The 23,769-nt window shown below is 37.8% G+C and overlaps 1 protein-coding gene across 1 annotated transcript in view; it reads left to right on the top strand.

Moving 5' to 3' along the window:
• The first annotated feature begins 4,063 nt into the window (after positions 1-4,063).
• vstm2a (V-set and transmembrane domain containing 2A) overlaps positions 4,064-23,769 on the top strand; it is a 159,176-nt gene continuing 139,470 nt past the window's right edge. Inside the window, exons 1-2 of the mRNA XM_038306849.1 lie at positions 4,064-4,531; positions 5,364-5,530. Of these exons, the coding sequence (XP_038162777.1) occupies positions 4,456-4,531; positions 5,364-5,530 (243 nt within the window). The 5' untranslated portion in view covers positions 4,064-4,455. The remainder of the gene's footprint in view (positions 4,532-5,363; positions 5,531-23,769) is intronic.

Genomic DNA, 23,769 nt, shown 5'->3' with positions numbered 1-23,769 from the left:
TTAAAGCATTTAGCTAGTCCAAAATCACATTAGCCTTAAGCCTGTACAGCAAAAAGTCTGATTGACTTACCAATGTTACCAGTCCATTAGCTGCTTTCAGGGTTGTTACGGTGTAACATTTAAAGGGGCATTGTCATGTAATTTGCCATTTTTAAAATATACACAAAGGGGTGATTTTACAAGCAAATTGAACAAAAAAGGCTAATGAAAAATAGTACAAGTCTAGTTTAAAAAATGCTGTAAATATTTGACTGCAAGAGTAATAAGACTGGAACAGCCCTGAGAATACATTATGAATGTTGGTGTTCACTGAAGAGTAAGCTAATTTGGCCAAGGCTTTATTATTTGGTTCAGACAATATCACAGGTCTAACAAGGTGAGGGTAATAAAGGCAAGTGAATCTTGGCAAAAGTCAAAAAGGGTGGTGGAGTTGTCATGGTTTGTGCCTTGAAAACTGGAGCATAGACAGAGATCTAAGACAACCACTGCCTTGCTAATTAAACTGAAGGCAAAGGCGCTTACCTGGTCAAGCCTGTCTTCAGATGTCAACCCAACTTATCATCTGTGAGACATACAAAGATAGAAGGTAGAGTACAACATTTCTACAACATCGTTTCTGATCCTCCTCAGGAGAAGACTCTGCTGTAAAACTACACCTTATGGACAAAGGACATTCTTTTGAGGACAAGGATGTTCACATTTTGGATAAAGAAAATAGGTGGTTTAAGAGGGACGCGAAGGATGCCATCTACCGGTATGTTAAGAAAGAAAAACCAGCCGTAAACAGAGGGGGTGGAGTCAGATTTTAGCTTTCACAAATGTACAATATAGTGATAGAGTTGATTCCTTTCCACTCATCATTGCAACCCCACACCCTTTTACAGGGGAATAGAAGACCTCACCTATTCAGCCGGCCCAGCGTTTCCCTTTCAGAGACATAGACAGGTATGGGGCATTGCAGGCTAACAAAAGAAGCCAAACAAAGGGGTGGAGCCATTCTTCCAATTTAATCTGCATATTGTCTGAGACAAAACAAGACTTTGTTGGGCTACTGTATAAAACCTCTTACTCAACGCTTTTCCTTACATATTGAATTGAAAAAGCTTTCCAGATGGGAAGCGAAACGTCTTCAAACTTGGAAACAAAGTCCAGTGGATTGTTTTTTACCCTTTTTTAGAATGACTACGACCTGGATGACTGAGAATCTTCACCAGCTGTAGTCTCTGACCACCATCCTCTACCCAGGGAGTGGAAGAGAATACCAGCAGCATTTTTAAAGCTGAGTTAAGGTTATAATGGAGAATAATGATGGCTTATGTTGACACCAGTTCACTCATTAATGGTAGTGTGCTGAATTGTTTTGAGGGGGCAGCATATTTACACTGTTATACAAGCTGTATGTTTGTTTAAATCATCATATCTCCATTGTTGTCCCTTGAAAAGAAATAATAAAGAGAGATGTTGGTAAGATACTCTGACTCTTTGAAGTGTTGCTATAATCAGTAGATTCATTATTTTTTACATCACACATACAGTTGTGTTGACATTGTTACTGAAAATGTTGATAAAACATTCTCAAGGGGCAATTAAAGGGGCAAGAGCAGACATAAAAAGATAGAAACAGCAGATCCGCTGTTTGTTGTAGTTCTGATAGTACTAGAACGCCCTGCTTTTTTTCCTTGGTTTAACAGAACATGATTTGGGTCATGTTTTCCTACATAAATGTTCTCAAACCACACTGATTCACCCACTGGAACCGAAAAGACAGAGTTTTAGCAACAGTGCTTTCCCGAATGCTGAGCTTCACCAGCAATTTCAGAATTTAGCATGACATCTGATACCATTTGACTTTAATGTAGTTTGTTGTTTTTTAATTCAATACAAGTAATCAGAATTAACGGTCAAATGGTTTAAAACTGTGACATTTTAACCAGCCATTCTTCACATTTATATTGGATTCAGCTAGACGGAAATTAAATTGTAATCTGACTGAGAGTTGTTTTTGCCAATTGACAATTACATCAACGTGCCTATCAACTAGACTTGATTGTAAATTTTAATCAAGTTAATATAAGGTCTGTTAATACTTAATCACATTTGTATTTAAAACTATATGTTGACAAAACACACAACATTTTAATTTTAAAAACCCCTTTTGCTTCAAAGTTATTGAATAAATAAGAAAACATATGAGCAGGGCAACAGACATATTGTTTTTAATCAATTTTTTGGGATTACTCAACCATCAGTTTGGTTGAGACTTATAATCATTTAAGTTCTTTTAGGAAAGCATGATATTTTAGTTATGACAGAGTTGTATTATTCCAAGAATGAAGTCATCATACTACAACCTGTTACAGAAAGAAAGCTTCAGGGTCTGACCAGCAGATGACGGCCAACCAGCTCCACCAATCAGCAACCTGAGTCCACTTTGACATCCTGCCCATGTTGATGCTGATGCTAAAAGATTTCCTTATTTGTCAAACTGATGCCAAAGTCTAACTTCACATGATGCTCAGCATCGACATGATGCTCGACATTCATAATAGTAGGGGAGAAAGTGCTGCTTCTAAGAGTTGTCAAAAAGTACAACTTTATTCTTATAATATAACGACTTTATTCTTTTAAATTTGTGACTTTATTCTCATTACTTTATGACTTTATTCTTGTAATATTATCACTTTATTCTCATAATAAAACGACTTTATTCTCGTAATATTGCAACTTTATTCTCCTAATTATATGACTTTATTCTCCCAATTTTATGACTTTATTCTCATAATGTTGATTTTATTCTCATTAATTTAAGACTTTATTCTCATAATGTTATGACTTTATTCTCGTAATGTTATGACTTTATTCTCGTAATTTTGAAACTTTATTCTCCTAATTATATGACTTTATTCTCCTAATTTTATGACTTTATTCTCATAATGTTATGACTTTATTCTCGTAATGTTATGACTTTATTCTCGTAATGTTATGACTTTATTCTCGTAATTTTGAAACTTTATTCTCCTAATTATATGACTTTATTCTCCTAATTTTATGACTTTATTCTCATAATGTTGATTTTATTCTCATTAATTTAAGACTTTATTCTGGTAATGTTACAACTATATTCTTGTAATTTTGCGACTTTATTCTCGTACTGTTGCAACTTTATTCTCACAATTTTATGACTTTATTCTCTTAATGTTACGGTTTATTCTTGTAATTTTGCGACTTTATTCTCGTAATTTTATGACTTTATTCTTGTAATGTTGATTTTATTCTCATTAATTTAAGACTTTATTCTCATAATGTTATGACTTTATTCTCGTAATGTTATGACTTTATTCTCGTAATGTTATGACTTTATTCTCGTAATGTTATGACTTTATTCTCGTAATTTTGAAACTTTATTCTCCTAATTATATGACTTTATTCTCCTAATTTTATGACTTTATTCTCATAATGTTGATTTTATTCTCATTAATTTAAGACTTTATTCTGGTAATGTTATAACTATATTCTTGTAATTTTGCGACTTTATTCTCGTACTGTTGCAACTTTATTCTCGCAACTTTATGACTTTATTCTCTTAATGTTACGGTTTATTCTTGTAATTTTGCGACTTTATTCTCGTAATTTTATGACTTTATTCTCGTAATGTTATGACTTTATTCCTGAAATAGAAAAAAGCAATCTCTAGCCTGGCCTTAATACTCCGTTGTATTTATGCATCTATAGATGTATGAACAATATTAATGACCAAACATTCACCTAAGCATATGTTTTTGTTGGCAGTAATCTCACCCCATATTTCACTGGAAGTTGGCTTTTATAGATTTGCTCTCCTCATATTTTTAAATTAAGATCTATAATTATGACTTTTCTGCACAAGCAAAAGGCATCTTTTGACATTTTCTTAATCATCCATCAGCCTTTGCGTGTAAATTGGTCTAAAGAGGGAGGAATAATCAGGGAACAACAGTTGGAGAAATTTCAAAATAAAATCCCCCCCCCTGTCTGTATATCTGTCTGCTCCTTAATTCCCTCCTCGGTGAGTCCAAACGGTCAGTGTGTGGGAACGGGGCCGGATGCGGAGCAGATTCTCTGAGGTGGGGTGTGTGTGTGTGTGTGTGTGTGGATGTGATCCTCTCAGACTGACGTCTCTCTGGTAGCGCAGAAGAAGAAGAAGAAGACCGCAGCCGGGTTCCTCCACACACTGAGCGCAGCCAGGCACAAGGCAGCCGCCGGCCGCAGACCGAGGACGCAGGAAGCCAAAGTTAAAGCGGGGAGGAAGCTGGAGTTTCTCAACATGTTCAACCTGCGGAAAGCTGCGTTCAGACACGCTCAGCCAGCGACTGTTTGATTCCTCTGGAGTGCTGCTGCTGTGCTTTTCTTTTTTTCCTCCCTCTCTCTTTATTAAACGTCTGATGTGAAGAACCGAACCTCTTTCCAGCTGAAACGATGTGGACCTCTCATGATACTGTTGGATTTGTTTTCCTTGCGGGATTCTGTGTTCAGTTGGGATTCTCCCTTGAAGGTAAGGCGCAGATCGTGTCGGGCTTTTTTTTTTCCTTTTCTCTTTTCTGGGCTGCCCTGTATTAAAAGTGCGCAGCGCAAAAGGAGGCTGCGGTGGAAGCGGCTCGTATTAAGTGGATCCTAATGCGCAAAGGAAGGAGGGGAAGAGAAATAAGGAAGGTTGCGTCTTAAAAAAATAACAAACAAACAAAAAAAAACATAAGCAACTGGTGCTTCTTTTTCTTTTTTATATAAGTCTCTCATTTCTTTCACGTTCAGGAGAATCGGACCCTTTTCATATTGTTTTCAGTGAAACAGGGTGCTTTGTAAGGAAAAAATAACTTAATGTAAAGGAAAATTAAAAAGCATCCAGAAGCTGCCCTACTGGCTCATTGCGCCGCTGAGTGTGGCTGCGTGGAGCTGTCCGCGGTGCTGAAAGCTCCCCCTCCCTCTGGTCTGCATCATCCTGCTGAGATTCCCCACTTTGAAAACAGCTTAAAGAAGCGCAATCTGCGCTGTCCGAAACAAAACAAAAACATGTTTCTACATGAAGACTTTGAAAATGAAATGAATGTAAAATGAGGTGTTTTAATGGGACTTATTTCATTTCATTTATATAAAAGATAAAGAGAAAAGCCTGCTGGAGCCACCAAGGCTGTGCATAATTAAACCAGGCTGTCTCATTCCTGTTGAAGTCTGGTATCTCTGAGCGGAGAGAGGTGGGAATCTACCTCCGTTTGGCTCAGGAGCTCACTTATTAACACCCCCTCACCACCAGCACCACCCCTTCCCATCATAACGCCTTCCTCCTCCTCCTTCTCATTCCCTTCCCTTTTTTCCCCCCCGGTTCACAGGTCGCTTTACGGACCTGCCCTCCAACATGACCGTTAAAGAGGGCCAGAACATAGAAATGGCGTGCGCCTTCCAGAGCAGAACTACATCCGTGTATTTGGAGATCCAGTGGTGGTTCGTGAAAGCTCCGGAGCCCACGGACAGCGAGGAGGCCCTTGACGCTGAAGAGGTACAAAGCAGCCTCTGTTTCTGTCTGAACACACATAAACACTTCTTCCTCCTACGGAGAGCGGTGCCTGCTGGGTTAGAAGCACCCCACTCAGAAAAATAGGGTGGTTCATCCAAAGCGATCGGTGCGTTTTTACGCACAAACCACCCAAAGTCATTGATGTGTTCAGCTCTCACTCCTAAACCTGTCCATCGTTTCTTGGTTTTATGGCTTCATAGAGGTTTGAATGTTGTCTGAATCTGATGTGCAGATGTGCCTCAGATTGCTCTGATGTGGAATCTGAGGCAAAATATTATGACCAAATAAGTAAAGACGTTGTCCTCAAAGTTGATGTTTACAAGCCAAGCAGAAGACTAAATCACATCATCACCTAAACCAACAGCTCTGGTGTTAATGTGCTGCTATCTGTTGGGTGGACGGTCCAGGTTAAAGGACGGACCTGTGGCTGGCATGGAGGAAGGAGTTGAGGTGATGCTGAAGGTTTCAGGGTAGCTGGAGCTCTGTCATGGCTCTATCACCTCATTGCAATGTGGTCTGGAGACGTTTGAGGTGCAGGAAATGCGTTTTTGGCGTTAAAGAACTGATTCAGATTTATAGGGCATGTTGAAGGTGGTCACAATGATATGCATCCTCCACCAGTATACCTATAAAACAGAATGGATTTGCCTCTGGTTACTTTGCTTTGTTTGTCCCAGTTGCTGTTGTCTCACCAGCTGCTTTCTGATCATTTTAACACGTATTCAACCAATTTAATGAAATGATCGGAGGATATTTTATTTGAATTCTTTACATAATAATCAGGATATTTAAAGTGAAAATAATAACTTTTACTCTATTGATAATTATTGTTGTATTTGTTTTTATGTGCTGCTGTTCTGGTTTACTAACTAAAACTAAGAAATGTATTTATGAATCTTTATGATCATATTTCTTTATTTTCTTGGGTTTTCTCCTAAATCCTTTGATTTGTTTTTATGTATCCCTGATTATTTGAGATTGGGATTTCAAACTGTTGCCTGAAACAGACAACCTGTTGCCATTAACTCAGAAATAAGGTCAGTGATGCAACAAGCTGAACATCTTGTTCTAGAGATGCACCGATTAGTCAGACAAGAAATCAGAATCGGACAATTGGCTCGAATGGCTCTTGGTAAACACATGTAAAGTGATTCTATTCACTTTTAAATACATTTTGTAGTTCATAATTTATTGTATGGTACATTAAAATATGTCATGTAATATACTTCCATTTAACTCAAGGAACACATCATAGATAGATCTTTTTAAAGGCTGATGTTTGTACCGATTATTAATAAATCAGTCTAACCAATCCCTGATATTTACTGCCAAATGTTTGGGGACTATTTCTGAAGCCAACAATATGTTAACAAAAACTAAAAAAATTGCATTAGAAAATCAAGGCAGTAACGTAATAGAAAACAAACAGAGCAGTGCATGTCCGCCATGTGATCTCAATGCGTACAGTAGCGGCTGAATCAATGATTGAATCAGAATTCACGCACGCATTGGTTGAAGCTGATACATGAAGAAAAAACACTATTATTGGCCAAAATATGGGCTGGCTCATGTTTGGGTCTATCTGTGTCGACCTCAGTCCAGTTTTCATTTCCAACCCTTTTTTATAACCTTTTTTTTAATATTATAATTTTTTTAATGATTCACATTTATTGTCAATTTATTTTTGCCACTGCAATGAACATTTATTTTTTTATTATTCATGCGCAGCACTTTGGATTGCCTTGCCTGTGAAATATGCTATAAACCTGGCCTGCCTCTGATCCTAATGATAACCAGCCTGCTACTGCCCCCAACACGGCGTCTCTTGACCCCCTAAGGGGTCCCGACCCCCACTTTGAGAACCCCTCTAAACCTTGACAGAAAACAAAAAAACACTTTCAAACTTCATTTTTTTCCCATTAAAACCAAATTTAGTCATAAATCCCCTCATTACCTTTTTCAAAACAGTCATAAAAATGGCCACAAAATGAGGAGCCCCATCAAGGGAACAAAACAGGAGCATTAATTAAAGCCAAAAATGAAAAAAAGAGCTTGTTCTGCATGTTAATTACATAATAAATGAAGTCAATGAGCCTTAGTGTTGATGAATGGATAAAAGTGGCTGAACTGATACGACCGAAGCAAATTCTTATACGCCGCCTCATTAAACAGCACTACTGGAAATGTGAAGGCTTTTTTTCCTCCCCTCCCCTTGGCCTATGCATTGTTGCTGGTTCTGACAGCTCCCCTTGGCCCCCCCGATTACCAATAGGCTGAGAGCGAGGCTCCGTGTTTACTGCATTCACATGGATGGAAATGACTTGCTTACTTATTGTGGCAGGAAGGAGGCATGTCAGGATTCGCAGGAGCTGCTGTATTGTCAAGACAAACATCAAAACAGAGCTGCTCTTTTTTGTATGTGTGCGAAATAGAGAGAGAGGAGATGTAAGGAGGGCCGGATCTCCATTAATTATTGTCCTATTGTGGCCCCAGCCCTCTGAGGGGCATCAGCCCAGCTTTGATCTGAGCATGATCCCATGTGACTCTTGGATGTTGGGCTGAAGTGGCCTATTCAGGCACAGATCACATTGTTTGGCATATTTCTTATCGCGGGGAAGGCTGTTTGAAATGAAAGCGGCTGTGTGTGTGTTTGTCCCGCTGCGCTGCAGTGTGAACGGACACTCCGTGATGACAGAAGCTGTTTGAAAAACCAGCGGTCCTCCTGGTAGTATGGGAGGAGGGAATGAGCGGGATACGTTAGAATGCAAATGTTTATGCAAATAAAGGCCGCATGCATAAAATAAAGTTGGGAGTTCTTTGAGTCTTTGAAAGGGTGACATGAAAAGACTCCGACAGGAGCTTTTTTTTTTTTTGCTGGGAATAAAGGCAGAGGTCAGGTGGATCAGTGGGTGGGTATGTGCTGTTTTCAGCTCGACGTAACCACTGAAGCTCACCCTTATTCAGACTTCTGTCTAAAGCACAAAATCGTAGCAATCTAGCAGCACACAAAGGTCAGGGTTTTTTTTTTACAAATCAGTCCAAAATAGCACACTTAAAGGAAGAAATGCAGGTTTTTAAAAAAACATGAATCATATGATACTCTATACGTGCTGCCGATTTTTCAGGCCAATATTACTTTCTTCTCATATTCAGAATTCAATCTTCTGAAATTACTTTAAATATTAAATTATAACATACTGTTCAATAAATGATCAGTGTTTTAAATTCAGAGTAATTTTCATCTGAATGTGCTTTACTGGAGGCATCCATGTTTGTCAAAGAACACTACTGCCACCTACTGGTTTGTGACGTCACGGTGCGGTATCGGCTGTTGATCAAGTCCCAGTGCTGTATCTGGTGTTTGTCACAACGCGCTATTATCCAAGTCATCTTGAAAACATTCTTCTTCCAAATGTTGGCTACATATTACGTGTTTTTTCTCTGGCCAGAAGTTCGATGGCAAATCCTCCCTCTTCAAGTTGGAAATCCAACGACGAAACTGAAGTCCTCTGGAAATCTTCAATAATTGTTGTTGATTGCAGATGTGTCTAGTAGTTCCCATTGATTTAACTTGTAAAGCGGGGAGAATGGCGCTAGGCTTAACTCACCGTGACGTCACTGCTGGAAGATGGCAGGAGTGAGGTGTTAATATATTTGGGCAAACATGGCCGCTTTTAATATTGTTATTTTTTTACTGATTAACGCTAAATTCATTAAATCACAGCAAACATATTAGTTTTAGGTATAGATAATGATCCATTGATTCTTCCTTGCTGACTGGACTTTTCCTTTAAATAATAAAGTGACCCAATGATAGTGAATGTCACACAAGTCTCAACTAAAAAAACAATAAAATCATTGAGTAGCATACCACACATGAATGATAGAAAATAGAGGGCCAATGCATGGGTGTATCGGCAGACACTGATACAACAACAATTAACAACGCTAATATCGGTGAAAAATATCAACCGGTGGATGTTTTGGTCTATCCTAATTCTTCTGCTCAGTCTAGGGCTGCACTGATTGATCATTTTGATATTTGATTAATCCAGAGATTATTCTAACAATGAATTGAATACTTTAGAATATACTTAAGGTAACAATAAATAAAAATAAATGATAAATATATGAATCCATATTTTACCTAGGTTCAAAAACTGTTTTTCAACTGCCTGTTTTTTTTCTGGATGCATTGTTCACTAATTAGCTCTATATCCATCGGGATAGGAAGCTTTTTATTTGACCTTAAAACAAAAGAAATACGATTTTTTTTTTCTCCAAATTTGGCTTTCATACCAACTGTTCTGGAATAGAGCAAATTAAAACAAACTGGATAGAACTTCATGGATCAGGATTATTGGATCCAAACATGCTTGTTCTGAACCACTGTAATATGAACAAATGTGTATCTGCCACTATAAAAAACAAACAAAATGGCAGCCCAACTGCAGTGGTTTATTATTAAAACCATATTTCATTTTCTGCATGGAATTATAACAAAAGATTTGTGAATGAATGATTCCTGGAGATTTGGGTTGCTCTGTTCTTACCCAGGTCAGGGTTAAAGTGTTTATATGGTTACTATTTAGAAACATTAAGCATGTATGTTTAATACTAAAATGAATTCAAATATACGAATGATTAGTATCATTAATAAACTCAATAACAGTCAGTTATCCAACAGTTTTACTTAAAATGCATAAAAAAAGATTGAAATGACCTGAACATAATTAAAAAATAGAAGCGGAGCTAGGGGATGGCCAGGAGTGGCCAGGACCCCCACCAGGTGATTTCTTTTATTGTTTGGATGTTAAACAACCAGTTAAAATGGTAACAGTGGTGAATTATTCACAAACATTTTCTGACATTAACATTTTTAAATGCAAAATTGATGCTCTTTCAGAAATAGTTTTTATGTATTGATGTATGTATTATTTTATGACTTCTGAATTCCAGAATTTCAAAATAAAATAAGAAAAGAGCCTGAACAGTTTTTCTAATATTTATTACCTGGTTTATCGTTTAGGGAACATAAACGTCTTAAAGGTCTATGATGAGCACACCAAATGCCACTAATAACACACTTATAGCCATTTATACATGCAAATAAAAGGAAATACATTTAAACCATTATAGATAGCACACTGTGTCATAAGGTATCAACCAGGTGTGGATAATCCAGGTCCAGAAAGTAAAAACCCTGCCTTGTTTTCCTGCATCCTGTTTATAGAACCGGGTGATCAGTCTGTGCTGTAGAGCTTGGAATGCAAATGCTTGGAACTGATCTCTGTACAGTTTTTTGTTTTACCATCTTTGGAAGCCATTTTCTATCATGTAACAAGATGATACTAAGACCATGTCCTAGTAACATTATGCTTCTGTCTTTAAATAAACCACAACCAAATGCTTTTTCTCTTTTATGCAAATTGTAAAATTAAAAATTGTTCTGAGCTCATCCAGGAGGAGCTGATCTAGAAAGTCAATGAGTCGATGCAATCAGCTGGTTTTCCTTGATAGAAACTTTAACCAATCTGAGTTATCCCCTCTATGAAGTGCCTTGTGATGAAGTGTCGTGAATGAGCGCTAAATGAATAAACTAAATTGAACTGAACTGGTGTAAAATTCTTCCCATGTGTCAACATTATCCGCTAACAGCTGCAACAGCCAGATCATACTGTTAGCTTAGCATGAACAGAAGCACTAAAATAAAAAGGAACATTTTAACAGAAAACTGGGATACATGTCCACCTGTGTTCTTGTCTTAATATTGTCCAGAATTCCTTGAAAGTACCCAGCTTCAGAGGACATAACAATGATTAAGCCTTACTCCACATCAATGACCAATGGCAGAGCAATAAAACATGTTTTTGTTAATAGGGGTTGGCATCAGTATCTTTCTTTCAAAGATTTAAAGTTAGACTATTTTTGTCCTTTTTTGTCCATTTGAACCAATATGAAAGGAAACCACTTTAAATTCTGATGGAGCCTTTATATTCTACCTCTACGCTTTTCATCCTGGTGTCCATGAAGCCAATGTTTACCTGCTATACTTTGGTGTGAAGAACCATTATAGCTGTTATTGTGTCTCAAGTGAAACTGTTAGATAACAGACTGCGGTACACTGCAAAAACAATCCAGAAATAAGTAAAAAATGGCTTAAATTAAGTATATTTAGCCTTAATTTGAGCAGGTAAATAAGATGATTTGCCAATGGAATGAGTATTTTCACTCTTAAAATAAGATAGTTAGATAATATTTACTTGAAATAAGACGATAAAATAGTTTTTTCTTATTTTAAAAGGAAATTGTCTTGTTCCATTGGCAAAGTGTCTTACTTACCTCCTCAAATCAAGGAAAAACACACTTATTTTAAGAAAAAATAACTTATTGAGATTTATATTTTTTGCAGTGTAGGAACCGCTACAATAAAAGAAACAACATGAAAAGCAGTCATCTAAACCTTTTCTGTTGGAGAAGCTTCTGTTTGCACAGAACAGCCATATCAAGCAGATTTTATAGAAATCATCACTGGTGTTATTTACCGGAATCCAGCCTGAGCCCACATTGAAGGTAATTATTCTTTTTTTTTTTTTTTTTTACCGTTTTTTTTTTGACTTACAAATAAAATAAAATAAAAAAATCCAGTGTTTACATTTTCTTCTCCAAGACATTTTTAACGGAACTGAAATTAAAAATAAAATCAATTCTTACATTTAATTTTCAAAGGATGTCCTTGCAACAAAGTGACTAAAACTCATTTTTTTTAAATTACAAATTAAAAAAAAAAATAAAAATGTAGTAATGGAAAGAATTTTTAAGTCAAAGCTGCATTAATTCTCTAATAAATTAAATTACTGATAGATCATCCAAACTATATTTAATTTTTATTTACTCATGTGTAACAGAACTAAGGAGAAAGTCAAAGGGAAATTGATTTTTTTTTTTTTTAACCCCAGTCAGCCTCGGCAGATGGCCGCTCACACTGAGCCTGGTTCTGCTGCAGGTTTCTTCCTGTTAAAAGGGAGTTTTTCCTCTCCACTGTCGCTACAAGCATGCTTAGTGTGAGGGATTGCATTTCAGTCAATGGGTCGATGCAATCAACTGGTTTTCCTTAAATTGAAAACTTTGAATCTATTTGACTGGATGATGCAATTTGAATTTGAATTTCCAAGCAGCATGGAGAGAGATGTTTGGAGGAAGTTGGATCAAAGCCCATGGTTTTGACATCTCAGAGGATGATTCGTTCAGCAAGAAGGTCCTCCATCTTAGTCCTGCATGATGAAGGTAGAACTGAATGCCACGACCATCCATACGCAGCTCCTGGAGAAGGTGGTAGCTTCCTTCAAGATGGTTTCATTTGGTTTAGGGGACAAACAAATGCTACTTTTAGGTTTGAGATGAAAAAGTGTTTCTGCTAATGTATCTAAATGTACAAATTAGTAATCTCAAAATAAGGTTCTGGAAACTTTTTGCTGGGATATGTTTGAAAAATTAACATTATACGGTCTCCCCTTAATCATTTCTATTGAGTAACAGAAAAAGCGATCTGGGGAAAGAAAATCAAAACATACTTCAGGTGATTTATTAGGAACTAATGTTACATCAACATTAAAGTGCAAACACAAAAGTCAAATTCTGGTGCATTCCCTAAGGTGAAAAAGGGTTTTTTAAAGGGGTCTATTTAAAAGCAAAATCCGATCAGCAAGGAATATTCAATGGATCATTAGCTATACCTAAAACTAATACATTTGCTGTAATTTAAATAATTCAGTAAAAAAAATAATAACATATAACAACAAAATAATTTTTGCTGCAATCACTGAGACTGGAAGCGGCAATTTTTGCCCAAATATAGCAAAACACGCCACGGTGCGGTAAGCCTAGCGCCATTCTCCCCGCTTTACAAGCTAAATCAATGGGAACTACTAGACACATCTGCAATCAACAACAATTATTGAAGATTTCCAGAGGACTTCACCATTGAAATTCACCAGAGCTATAGTGAAACTGACAATGCCCACGTGCATGGCAGCTGGAATTTGGAATACATCGGGTAAAAGTGAAAAAAAAAAAAAAGTTATTTCACCTTTCCGATTCCTGATCCTCCACGGATGGGTTGGTCGTTGGATCGCCAACTTGAAGAGGGAGGATTTGCCATCGAACTTCTGGCCAGAGAAAAAACATGTAATATGTAGCCAACATTTGGAAGAAGAATGTTTTCAAGATGACTTGGATAATAGCGCGTTGTGACAAACTCCAGATACAGCACTGGGACTTGATCAACAGCCGATACCGCACCGTGACGCCACAAACCAGTAGGTGGCAGTAGTGTTAATAGTAGTACTTTTAATTAAAACACTTATTATTTATTGAACAGTATGTAATAATTTTATATTTAAAGTACCTTCAGAAGTTTGAATTCTGAATATGACCGGACTTTTCCTTTTTTTTCATTATTGAATTTGAGGACAATTTCTGAAGTTTTACGACCCCTTGCTAGCGTCCTGTGGCGCCTGTCCCGGGATTAGGGCTGAAAACAGGGCTGAAAACAAACACAAGAACAGAAATGTGTGGTTTGGCCTTCACTTCCGAAGCGAGTGCATAAATGAGTCTCCCTGTGAGATTTTCAAAGGGGAAAGCGTTGCCTCTCCACAATTATGCACCGTCACAGTCGAACAGAAACGACGGCGCCTCCATGACACAGCGGAAGGCAAGCCGCAGCTGCCATTTGCTACACTTGTGATGTTGTTGATTCAAGTCAAAAAAGCAATGAGGAGAGAACGGGGGGGGGGGGGGATGCAGCTACAGAAAATGAGCGGAGTAGCTGAGAAACGCCTGGTCATCACTCTCTGGGAGGCATTTTAGGCTGTGCTCTCTCCCAGCCTCAGACGGCTGCAATAACATATAATAACGCGCCGTTGTTGAGTGTCATCAACAAAAGCTTAAGTATTGCTGTCAAAGCCGGTGCTGGGATATCATATTTTTTTTGCACCCATATATTTGAATAGATCTGAGGATGCGAGCGTTTAATGAGCAGGGGGAGGCAGGTTTTCAAAGGCTCGTAAAGCACTTGTGTCATTTCTAACAGGAGGAGAGCCGCCACAAAGCCATCTTATTTCAGCTTTGAATATAGAGTAGGTATTTAAAACCAGCCGTCGAACGCCGACACTAATGATGTGGAGTTTGAGGGGTGGTGTGGCATAAAGTCCTCATCTGCATCAGTAAAGCCCTTCCTCAATGGTCCTCTTGTGATAGATGATGATTCTTTCTTTTTTTTTTTTTTTTGCCTTAAAATGCTCTGATGCAGTGGCGTGCACAGACATTTTCGGGGGCAGGTGCTCAGGTTGGAAAAAAGGGCCCCTTATACAATGTATGGAGGGACCAAAAGCCAAACACCGCCTGATGCTCACGTTTAACGATCTTCTACAGTCCATAGGTAGCAATGCCACATTGGTGTCACTTAAATAACAATTTTAAATCCACTTTTAAGTCCAGGACTCTAGAATATCCTTAAGATTATTAGGTATATGTGACAATTTTCAGATGAAGTATGAAAAATACCTAAATCTATCATGTTATTTCTAATGCATAATATGTAATGACCTTATTTTAAAGTTAAAAACTCTGATTTCACTGATCATCTTATTTCCCTTTTCAGATTAGGGACAAAAAAAGTTATTTTTAGGTCATTTTTTGCAGTCAAAGATAAACACAAATTTAAAATGAAGCTTAATCTACACGCCCCACTTTAACTAAATAGAGCTTAATTAAAGTTATTTTCACGGATTGTGATCACTTGGCCTTATGTTTGCTTTTAAATTAAATGTTTAATAGACAGAAGGTAACTTGTGTGCTGTAGCTGTCATAAAAAAGTCACATAGATGTCATTGGGGAGTACGTAACAGGGACCATTACAGCAAATCAATAATTACATCTATGAGATGCTTTAAAGTTTACGTTTTTTTTTCTAATTTCATTAAAGAGAACTAGATTGTTAAATACGCTTGTTTAGTTAGCTGGACAGTTAGCTGGTTCTTAACCAGGGCAAGCTATATTGAGGTGGTGCTAAATGTCCTGTGTAGAAAAAATACAAAAATCTAGACCCTTGATTCGATAGGCTTTTAAAGGAAAAGTCCGGTCAGCAAGGAATAATCAATGGATCATTATTTATACTTAAAAGTAATACGTTGGCAGTGATTTATTGAATTTAGCTCACTGAGTCTGGGGGCGACCCATTTTTGTCCAAATATAGTAACGCCTCCCTCCTGCCATGTTTTCAAGAAGACTTGGATAATAGCACTGGGACTTGATCAACAGCCGATACCGCACCGTGACGTCACAAACCAGTAGGTGGCAGTAGTGTTCTTTGACAAACATGGATGCCTCCAGTGAATTACACTCAGATGAAAATTACTCTGAATTAAACATCACTTTTACAATTAACATTTTCATATTAAATGTACTTTTAGATGTTTGAATTCTGAATATGACCCAACCTTTCCTTTAATTATTTTTGATGTAACAGTGATTGACCGAAACTGCTGCTGTCATACATTTCCTGCTTCTTTTGGCTTTTTTTATTTGTGAAGTGAGAGAGATGGTCAATCTCCATTATCATTCAGCAGGGAAGAGCACGGCTCCCTGCAAACCCTCCAGTAATACATCAATACCTCGGATGCCTCTTCTCTTCTGATATAATCCGATGTGGGGAATGAAATGTGGTTCCACGGTTGAAATGCAACCTTTGTGGTTACAAGCAGCACTGCATTGTTTTATTCAACGTTATATTGCATCTTCCCTCATATACAGTAGCAACAATACAACACAGAGGTTATTTAAGGGTACGAGATTAACTCTTTTAGTTAAAGTTTAACCAAATGTAGAGTAATCCACAGCCTGAGATAAAACGTCATCAAATCTATTACCGTAAAATTCTAAATTCTAGAATCTAATCTATTTTTATAGGGAAATAATTATTGGTTTATAGTTGGACGTGATTCAGGATAAACAGAAAGAGCCTTCAAAGAAAACAAAAATAAATCAGTGATTGGAGCTGCAGCAACACTTTGCATTTATTCATTGAAAAGGAACATTTTAGCATAGAGATATTTCCTGAAGTCAAATAAAACAAAAGACCCTCATATTCAAAGGCTTTGCCTCCATTTTATTTTTCTGAGAATCTGTGGGAATTTAACATTAAATGCCTTTTTTCTCATCTTTGCCTATTTATTTCTTATTTCGAAGGTCTTACAGAGTTTGGCTTTAAAAGGCTTGAATTTTGTAACCACACTTTTCTCTCCTGCTTACTGAGAGGCCAAGCCTCCTTTCATTATTAAAACCCCACAATCGTCCCTTTGCTTTCACATTCTGCTACTTTGGTTTAAATGAAACGAGGAGATGAAGGAGATTTTCTGGGACGTGAAGTCCTAGAAAATGGGGTTTAGCTTTCCTTTGGATCATCCCATGTCCCCCTGGTGGGAGAAGAGTCTGCACAGCGTAGCGTGAGATTAACTGATGTTATTATTGGGTCACTTGCTGCAACATTTAAGTCGTAGCTGCATTGATTTTATTGCAGTGGTGCATCTCTGTGGCCTACGTGGCCTGTCATAGCTGCAGTGTCCAGAGAAGTCTCAGACTGGTTTCTTTTCAAGCACTAATAATCCTGTGGTGCTAATTGTATCTTTAGGCAAAATGGGATCTCCTTTCATTTATATGTCTTTATACCTTTACTACTTTGTAATTTATGCAAACCATTGAATTAGTTTATTTACACTAAATTATGTTTTAAATGACTGAAATTCATACTTTACGTTCTAGAGATAGTAGATCTAATCCAGGGGTGTCTAATCCCAGTTTTCAAGGTTTCCTACATATTTAAAATATGTTGTTGATACAATACAAAAGATTCAAAACCCTCAATTAGCTCCTCAGTGTGTGATCAAGCACTGCAGATGCAATTGTTCCTAAACTAGAAAAAACATTGAGGATACTGACCCTTGAAAAAATGATTTCAGAAACCACTAATCTAATCTAATCTAATCTAATCTAATCTAATCTAATCTAATCATCTAATCTAATCTAGTCTAATCTAATCATCTAATTCAATCTAATCTAATCTAATCATCTAATCCAATCTAATCTAATCTAATCTAATCATCTAATCTAATCTAGTCTAATCTAATCATCTAATTCAATCTAATCTAATCATCTAATCCAATCTAATCTAATCTTATCTAATCTAATCTAATGTAATCTAATCTAATCTAATCCCCTTCACTTGTGCTGCATATGTTTTTCCCTTGGCTCCTGCTTTAATCTGTTTTGGAGACATTCCCCTACAGTCCTCAGGGAGCACCGTTTTCTAAAAGCAGGGCCGGATTTACCGTTAGGCAAAACAAGGCAGCTGCCTAGGGCCCAAAGTTACTTGGGGCCCCATAAAACTAATTTTACAAGTATGGTTTTTACAGCTATTAGTTATTTGTGCACATTATTGATGTTTTTCATAGAAACCCTTTCGCTAAAATACCATCAGAACGCTTATAATATTAAGTGTGTCTCACCCCCCCCCCCCCCTTCAGCGTCCACCATATTGGATCAGTCCATTTGCTGCACATGTGCAGAAAGGTCCAAACAGACAGCAGCAAACCGGTGAAAAACAAAAGGCGGGAAGAGCAGTGTTGCCAACTTAGCGCTTTTGTCGTTATATATAGCGACTTTTCAGACCCCTCTAGCACTTTGATTTCTTTGACTTTTTTCTGCTACTGGAAACTTTGGAGACAACATAAAAAAGGAGCGAACTCTGCTCTCCAGAGCGAGTAGATTGGTAACCCCGCCTCCTGCTCTCCTCTATCTTGTCTGCTGTCATGATTCCTGCAGCTATTATTTCATCCAAATGAAAAATGGAGAACAGAGAAGCAGATCATGGCTTGTCTACAGTGAAAAGAAGGACTGGGTTATTTACTTTGGCCTTTTTGGAAACACAGGAAGGAGCAATCAGCTAAGTTAGAATGTGCTTAGTGTTTCATTCTTTCATTCCTTTGGGACAGCAAAAAAGTCAAACAAGTCAACAAAAAAAGGTTTTATGAGAAACTTTCAAATTAAATTTTTTACAAAAAAATTTTTTAAAAAATATTTTTTTACAATTAAATTTTTTAATAATTTCTTTTTCTAAGGTTTTCTCTTTCCGATTGAGTTTTACGAATTTTTTTATTTTCAAATTCATGCCTAGATCTTTTTTTTTTACGTTTAATTTCTGGAATGCATTTATTTTAAGATTTCTATTTACATAACATGTTCTTTGCAGCAGTGATGGAACAAAACTCTCTATAATCTTCCAGAAACAGCAAACTGCATCCATTGTAGGAGAAAGTTCTCAGGAGCTTCAACGCTCCACCTACAGGCCAGAGCAAACAAAAGCTGCAAACATGTGGCATCTCCTGAACAGAAGTAGAAGATCCAGGGTTGCTAAATAGTTGGAATGTGGAATGGAGTCTAGGCAGAAGTTCAGCTGAAGAAACTGATGACTCACCCTTACACGCCTCCAACACAGGCCAATCAGCTTTGAACCACACCTCCACTAAACCCCAATCAGCATCCAGAGTTCATCTTAAAATGTCTTCAAAACCACAACTGAGTCTGCTACTCAAAGTGGTTGCCCTGTCTGACTTCATTCAGATGATCCCATTATTACCCACCTCCTGCCCCTCCTCCACCCATTATTTACTCCTGTTTACGCATATCATAGCAAAATTCAGCGCTATGTTTCCTGCCGAGGTCTGAGCGCCAAAGATTAATTCAGTTTTTCAGGTCAAAATAAAACAAGAAGGGAATAAAAGTCCCCTTCCTGCTGGCAAATTCAAAAACAGCTTTATTTCATTTTATGTTAAAAGTGTGCACTTTATTTTTGAACGCATTTTATATGATAAACTTTTTCTGTTGTGACTAAAATATATATGTTTTCAAACTGCAACAATCCAGTTTTTTTGTTTTGTTTGTTTGTTTGTTTTCTGAAATGGAGGTGAGCACATCAGAAACAAGCAGACCAAAAATTGAAATGCTTGTTATTACGATAAAAGCTCCTTTTTCTCATTTAAGATGTTTTTGTTTCCCATTAATTAACTGTGTGGACATTGTTTGAGCTGAATCACATGCTCATCTGAAAATGTTAGCGATAAAGCAGAATGACATGAATACTAATTAAGGCTTTGACATTAGCTAAGTTTCTTTTTGCTATGGTCAAATGAAAAAGAAAAAAAGATGCAACCTTGCTGGATAGATGGGCTTATGTGTCGTTCTTGTAGATGTGCTGAAACCGGATAAAACCTGAAGCGCATGTCTGACATAGAGGCTGTTTCATGAGTACTTGTGCGTTCTAATTTGTTCGTTAAATCATCAGCCTCAGCCCTAACACTGTTCAATTCTATTCAGTTTCAATTCAATTCAGTGTATTTCTATAGCGCCAATTCACAACAGGTCATCTCAAGGCACTTTACAGTTCACCAGATCATCCAGTCAAATTGGTTCAAAGTTTTCTACCTAAGGAAAACCAGTTGATTGCATCGACTCATTGACTCAAAGGCAATCCCTCACTAAGCATGCTTGTAGCGACAGTGGAGAGAAAAAACTCATTGTGTCCTGTTCCAATTCACACAAAACAGAGAATAGACAAAGTCACCAGATGTTGTTCTCACCCCTCCCTCTTTACCCAGCATGCATCAGAGCAGACTTGTCTGACTTGTCCCAGCATGCACTGCGGTAGCAGCAGCTTCCAGGTTAGCGCTTACAGAGCTCAGAGTATTAAGTTAAAAGTTCACTTATCTATTCCAGTTATTCTACAAAAGTACTTTTTTAGATTATTTTAAGGGAGAACATTATACTTTTAAAATTCACTATATGGCCCGTTTACTGATTGATGTTTTGAAGCATAAAAAAAGCTCAGGTGTTGAGAAGACGGCGGCAACCAGCGGACCACCAAGGTTAACAGCAGCCAGGGCTAAACTTAGCTCGTCTGCAGCAGGCCTCTCTCTGTACAGTAGTAGCCATTCAAAATGGCCCTTCCCAGTCAAAAGCCAGCCGAATGGCAGCCCAGTTCCCTCCAACTCCCAGCAAAATCCTCTCCATCTTCCAGCCTCTGGCTTTCTCCTGGGTGTGCATTTTTTTTACTCTGACTCCACCATTTCATTCATTTACAGTAAATATTTTAGTACAAAGATTGATGTTTAAAAAGTAATTGTGGGGAGCCGAGACAGTGGGGAAATTTTAAATGTCTACTACTGTAGCGCTGGCTCAGATAAAGGTTTTTTCTGTTTCATTTGACCAAGTGTTCATTTGATAAGTGTTTATCTGACTGTGTTAATCATTATTCACCTGATAAATGAAAAAAAACCTAATAATTTATTATTATCTGGAGAGTTATGAATAGGAGGTGAATTGCAGCTTTGAACACAAATGCATACTCACCTTCTTCCGATATGAGAAACAACCAGAGACTAATTTTAATTTGTTAGAGTCTCAAATAACCTGATGTAATTCCATTTTTATTTTTAATAATTTGCATTCCGAGAAGCTCGGCTTGAATATTCCTTATCCGTCTGATCTGGATACTGCTGTTTGCTTCATTGGTTAATTATGTGTGGTGGGGGATTATGTTTGGATTAAAATGGTCACTATCTATGGAGCTAACAGTTTTTACCTGCTCTGATCCTTTCAGTCAGGCCTCTGCAAAGATTTATACCTAACTTATGAGTCCTGCTTGGTTTTAGAATAAATTCCCTAAAATAATAATGAAAAAACAGCTTAGAATCGATTGAATTTCCCCTGCGACTGAGGAAAAAGAAGAACATCTTTGCATATCTGAGGTTTCAGAGAGGCTACACCTTGACGGTATGAATTTCAAAGACTGGAAACGACACAGATGGCAGGCTCAAGTTTAGGGATGCATGGTGCATTTTCTTTCCTCACATAAACCCCCCGGAGTTCAAAAATGGAGAATCTGCTCCCTAGATTGAAAGACGGATTTATCTGACCTGGGGGTGCAAAAAGTATGAGAAGTTTCTTTTTTTTAAAGGGAAAAAGAAAGTAAAAGAGAACATGTAGCAAGGTGCCCCTGGAGGAGCACCCTGATGTCTGAATACAAACTATCCTTACATAAAACATCCACCGTCTCCTTTTTACCTCAACCCCTTCTTGCCACAGTGAGGCTTACCGTCCTTTACAAGTCCGTTTATAAATCCAACAGGTGTAGCGACTAGAGAGCATCAGTGGCCGTGCTCTCAGAGTGACCTCACTGTGCGGCTCCTGCCCCTCTGTTAAAGCATGCTCTCCTCCCTTCATCGGCCCCGGGGCCAGGAAACTGCTCGGTTTTACTGGATCATGCAGCCACATTTGTAAGAATCTGTGTTGGTTGTAATGGACAGACGATCTCCACAGGAAGTCGCTGCTTTATGTGTGAATGTGAAGAGTCTGCTGCCTTCATTTATGATCAGTGGACTGTGAAGCGCTCCCTGTCAGGATTCAGCCATTGTCACGATTCAGGGCAGGAGGGGGATAGACGACTCGGCACAGCCGCTGTCTTTTCACAAAAAATGTCATTTTCATGTATGCTGTTCACATCTCTGTAATTTAAAAAAAAAACATTTAGATTGGGAGAACACAAGGTGGAGCATAATTCTAAGGTAGAGGAAGAAACAATTGCAGACATCCTGCTTAATTTTCATGTATAATTTCAGCCTTTTTTGAAGAGGTAGCTGTAGGACCGGTTTAAGTAGTCCGTTCTGAAACAGCTTTTGTCCCGCCTTATAGTTGGGTAAGAATGAAATTCAGCTGTTGGTATTGCTGGGAATTCATAAGTGGGCTTAAGCTACACTTTGGCCCTAGTCCATGAGGCAGGCACTCTACTCTACTTTTAAGGGCAGGCCTAAAACCTACCTTTTTGATGAAAGTTATAGAGTGACTCAGGTTATCCTGAATTATCTCTATGGTTATGCTGTTATAGGCTTAGACTGCTGGAGGACATAGGGACCCCTTTGCATTGTGTGAATTAACATAGTTAAGGGATTTTGTTTTACTCATTTATTTAAGGTCGGCTGATAACCAGCTGTTATTTACAGTGGCAACCTGAGTAGAAGGCAGATATGACTAACTAAGAAAAGAGGACAAGAGTTATCAAGCTATCTCTATAGTTGTGCTGCTATAGGCTTAGACTGCTGGAGGACATAGGGACCCCTTTGCATCATTCGCTTCATTCTGTCTCTATTTTCTGCAGTAATTGTTAGTTCAACCTCTAATGTTTTTAATACAATGTTACGTGAAAAGAGCATTTTTTGTCCAAGGAAAAGCTAGAAATGAATGAACCCCTAATGTGCTGTAAAGCATGGTTAACATTTTGTGACTTGATTTCATTATAAAAACCAAGTTAACATTTATTTATCAAATACAAGTTCTTAGAAAAACTCATACTCCAAACACTCTAGTCCCTAAACAGTAAGGGTTACCATTATAGGATGCCGACAAAGAAATGGCTTTCAAACAACAGCCAAACACATTTAGGGATATCACCAGAGATGTTTCACTTTTCTTCATATTTTGGTACTGATACAACACCAGTAGTAGTCTAGTCATATGGTGAACCTTTAAAATCACTTCTCAGCACACTCCAAGGTCAGAGGATTTAGAAAACTACCTAGAGTTGGAGTCAGGGCTGCAGTGTGAGTGTTAGATAGATGATGCTGAGCACAGATTGTTTCTTTCACTTCAATTTTACACTTCCTGTCTTCCTCTTCTGAAATGTGAGGAGGTCTAACCTCAAATGTTGCTTTACATTTTGGGAGACCGTGTGAATTAACCTAGTTAACAGATTTTTTTTAACTAATTTATTTAAGGTCGGCTGATAACCAGCTGTTATTTACAGTGGCAACCTGAGCAGAAGGCTGATATGACTAACTAAGAAAACAGAACAAGTGTTATCAAGCTGTCTCTATAGTTATGCTGCTATAGGCTTAGGCTGCTGGACGACATAGGGACCAGTTTTCATCATTCAGCTACATTCTATCTCTACTGTCCAATTCTACAGTATTTGTTAGTTCAAACCCTAAATGTATGTAGTTTTTTTGTCATTGTAGCTTCATTTGGTCATTTCCTGTTTGGCTGTGACTCCATCCTGGAGAGAAATATCAGCTGGGCTGCTGCCATCAACACCTTCAATATAAAGGATAGTCTTG

Source organism: Cyprinodon tularosa, unplaced genomic scaffold (assembly GCF_016077235.1).
Source record: "Cyprinodon tularosa strain WSP-4 unplaced genomic scaffold, ASM1607723v1 ctg594, whole genome shotgun sequence".
Lineage (NCBI taxonomy): Eukaryota > Metazoa > Chordata > Actinopteri > Cyprinodontiformes > Cyprinodontidae > Cyprinodon > Cyprinodon tularosa.
This window is presented reverse-complemented; position numbering and strand designations above follow the sequence as displayed.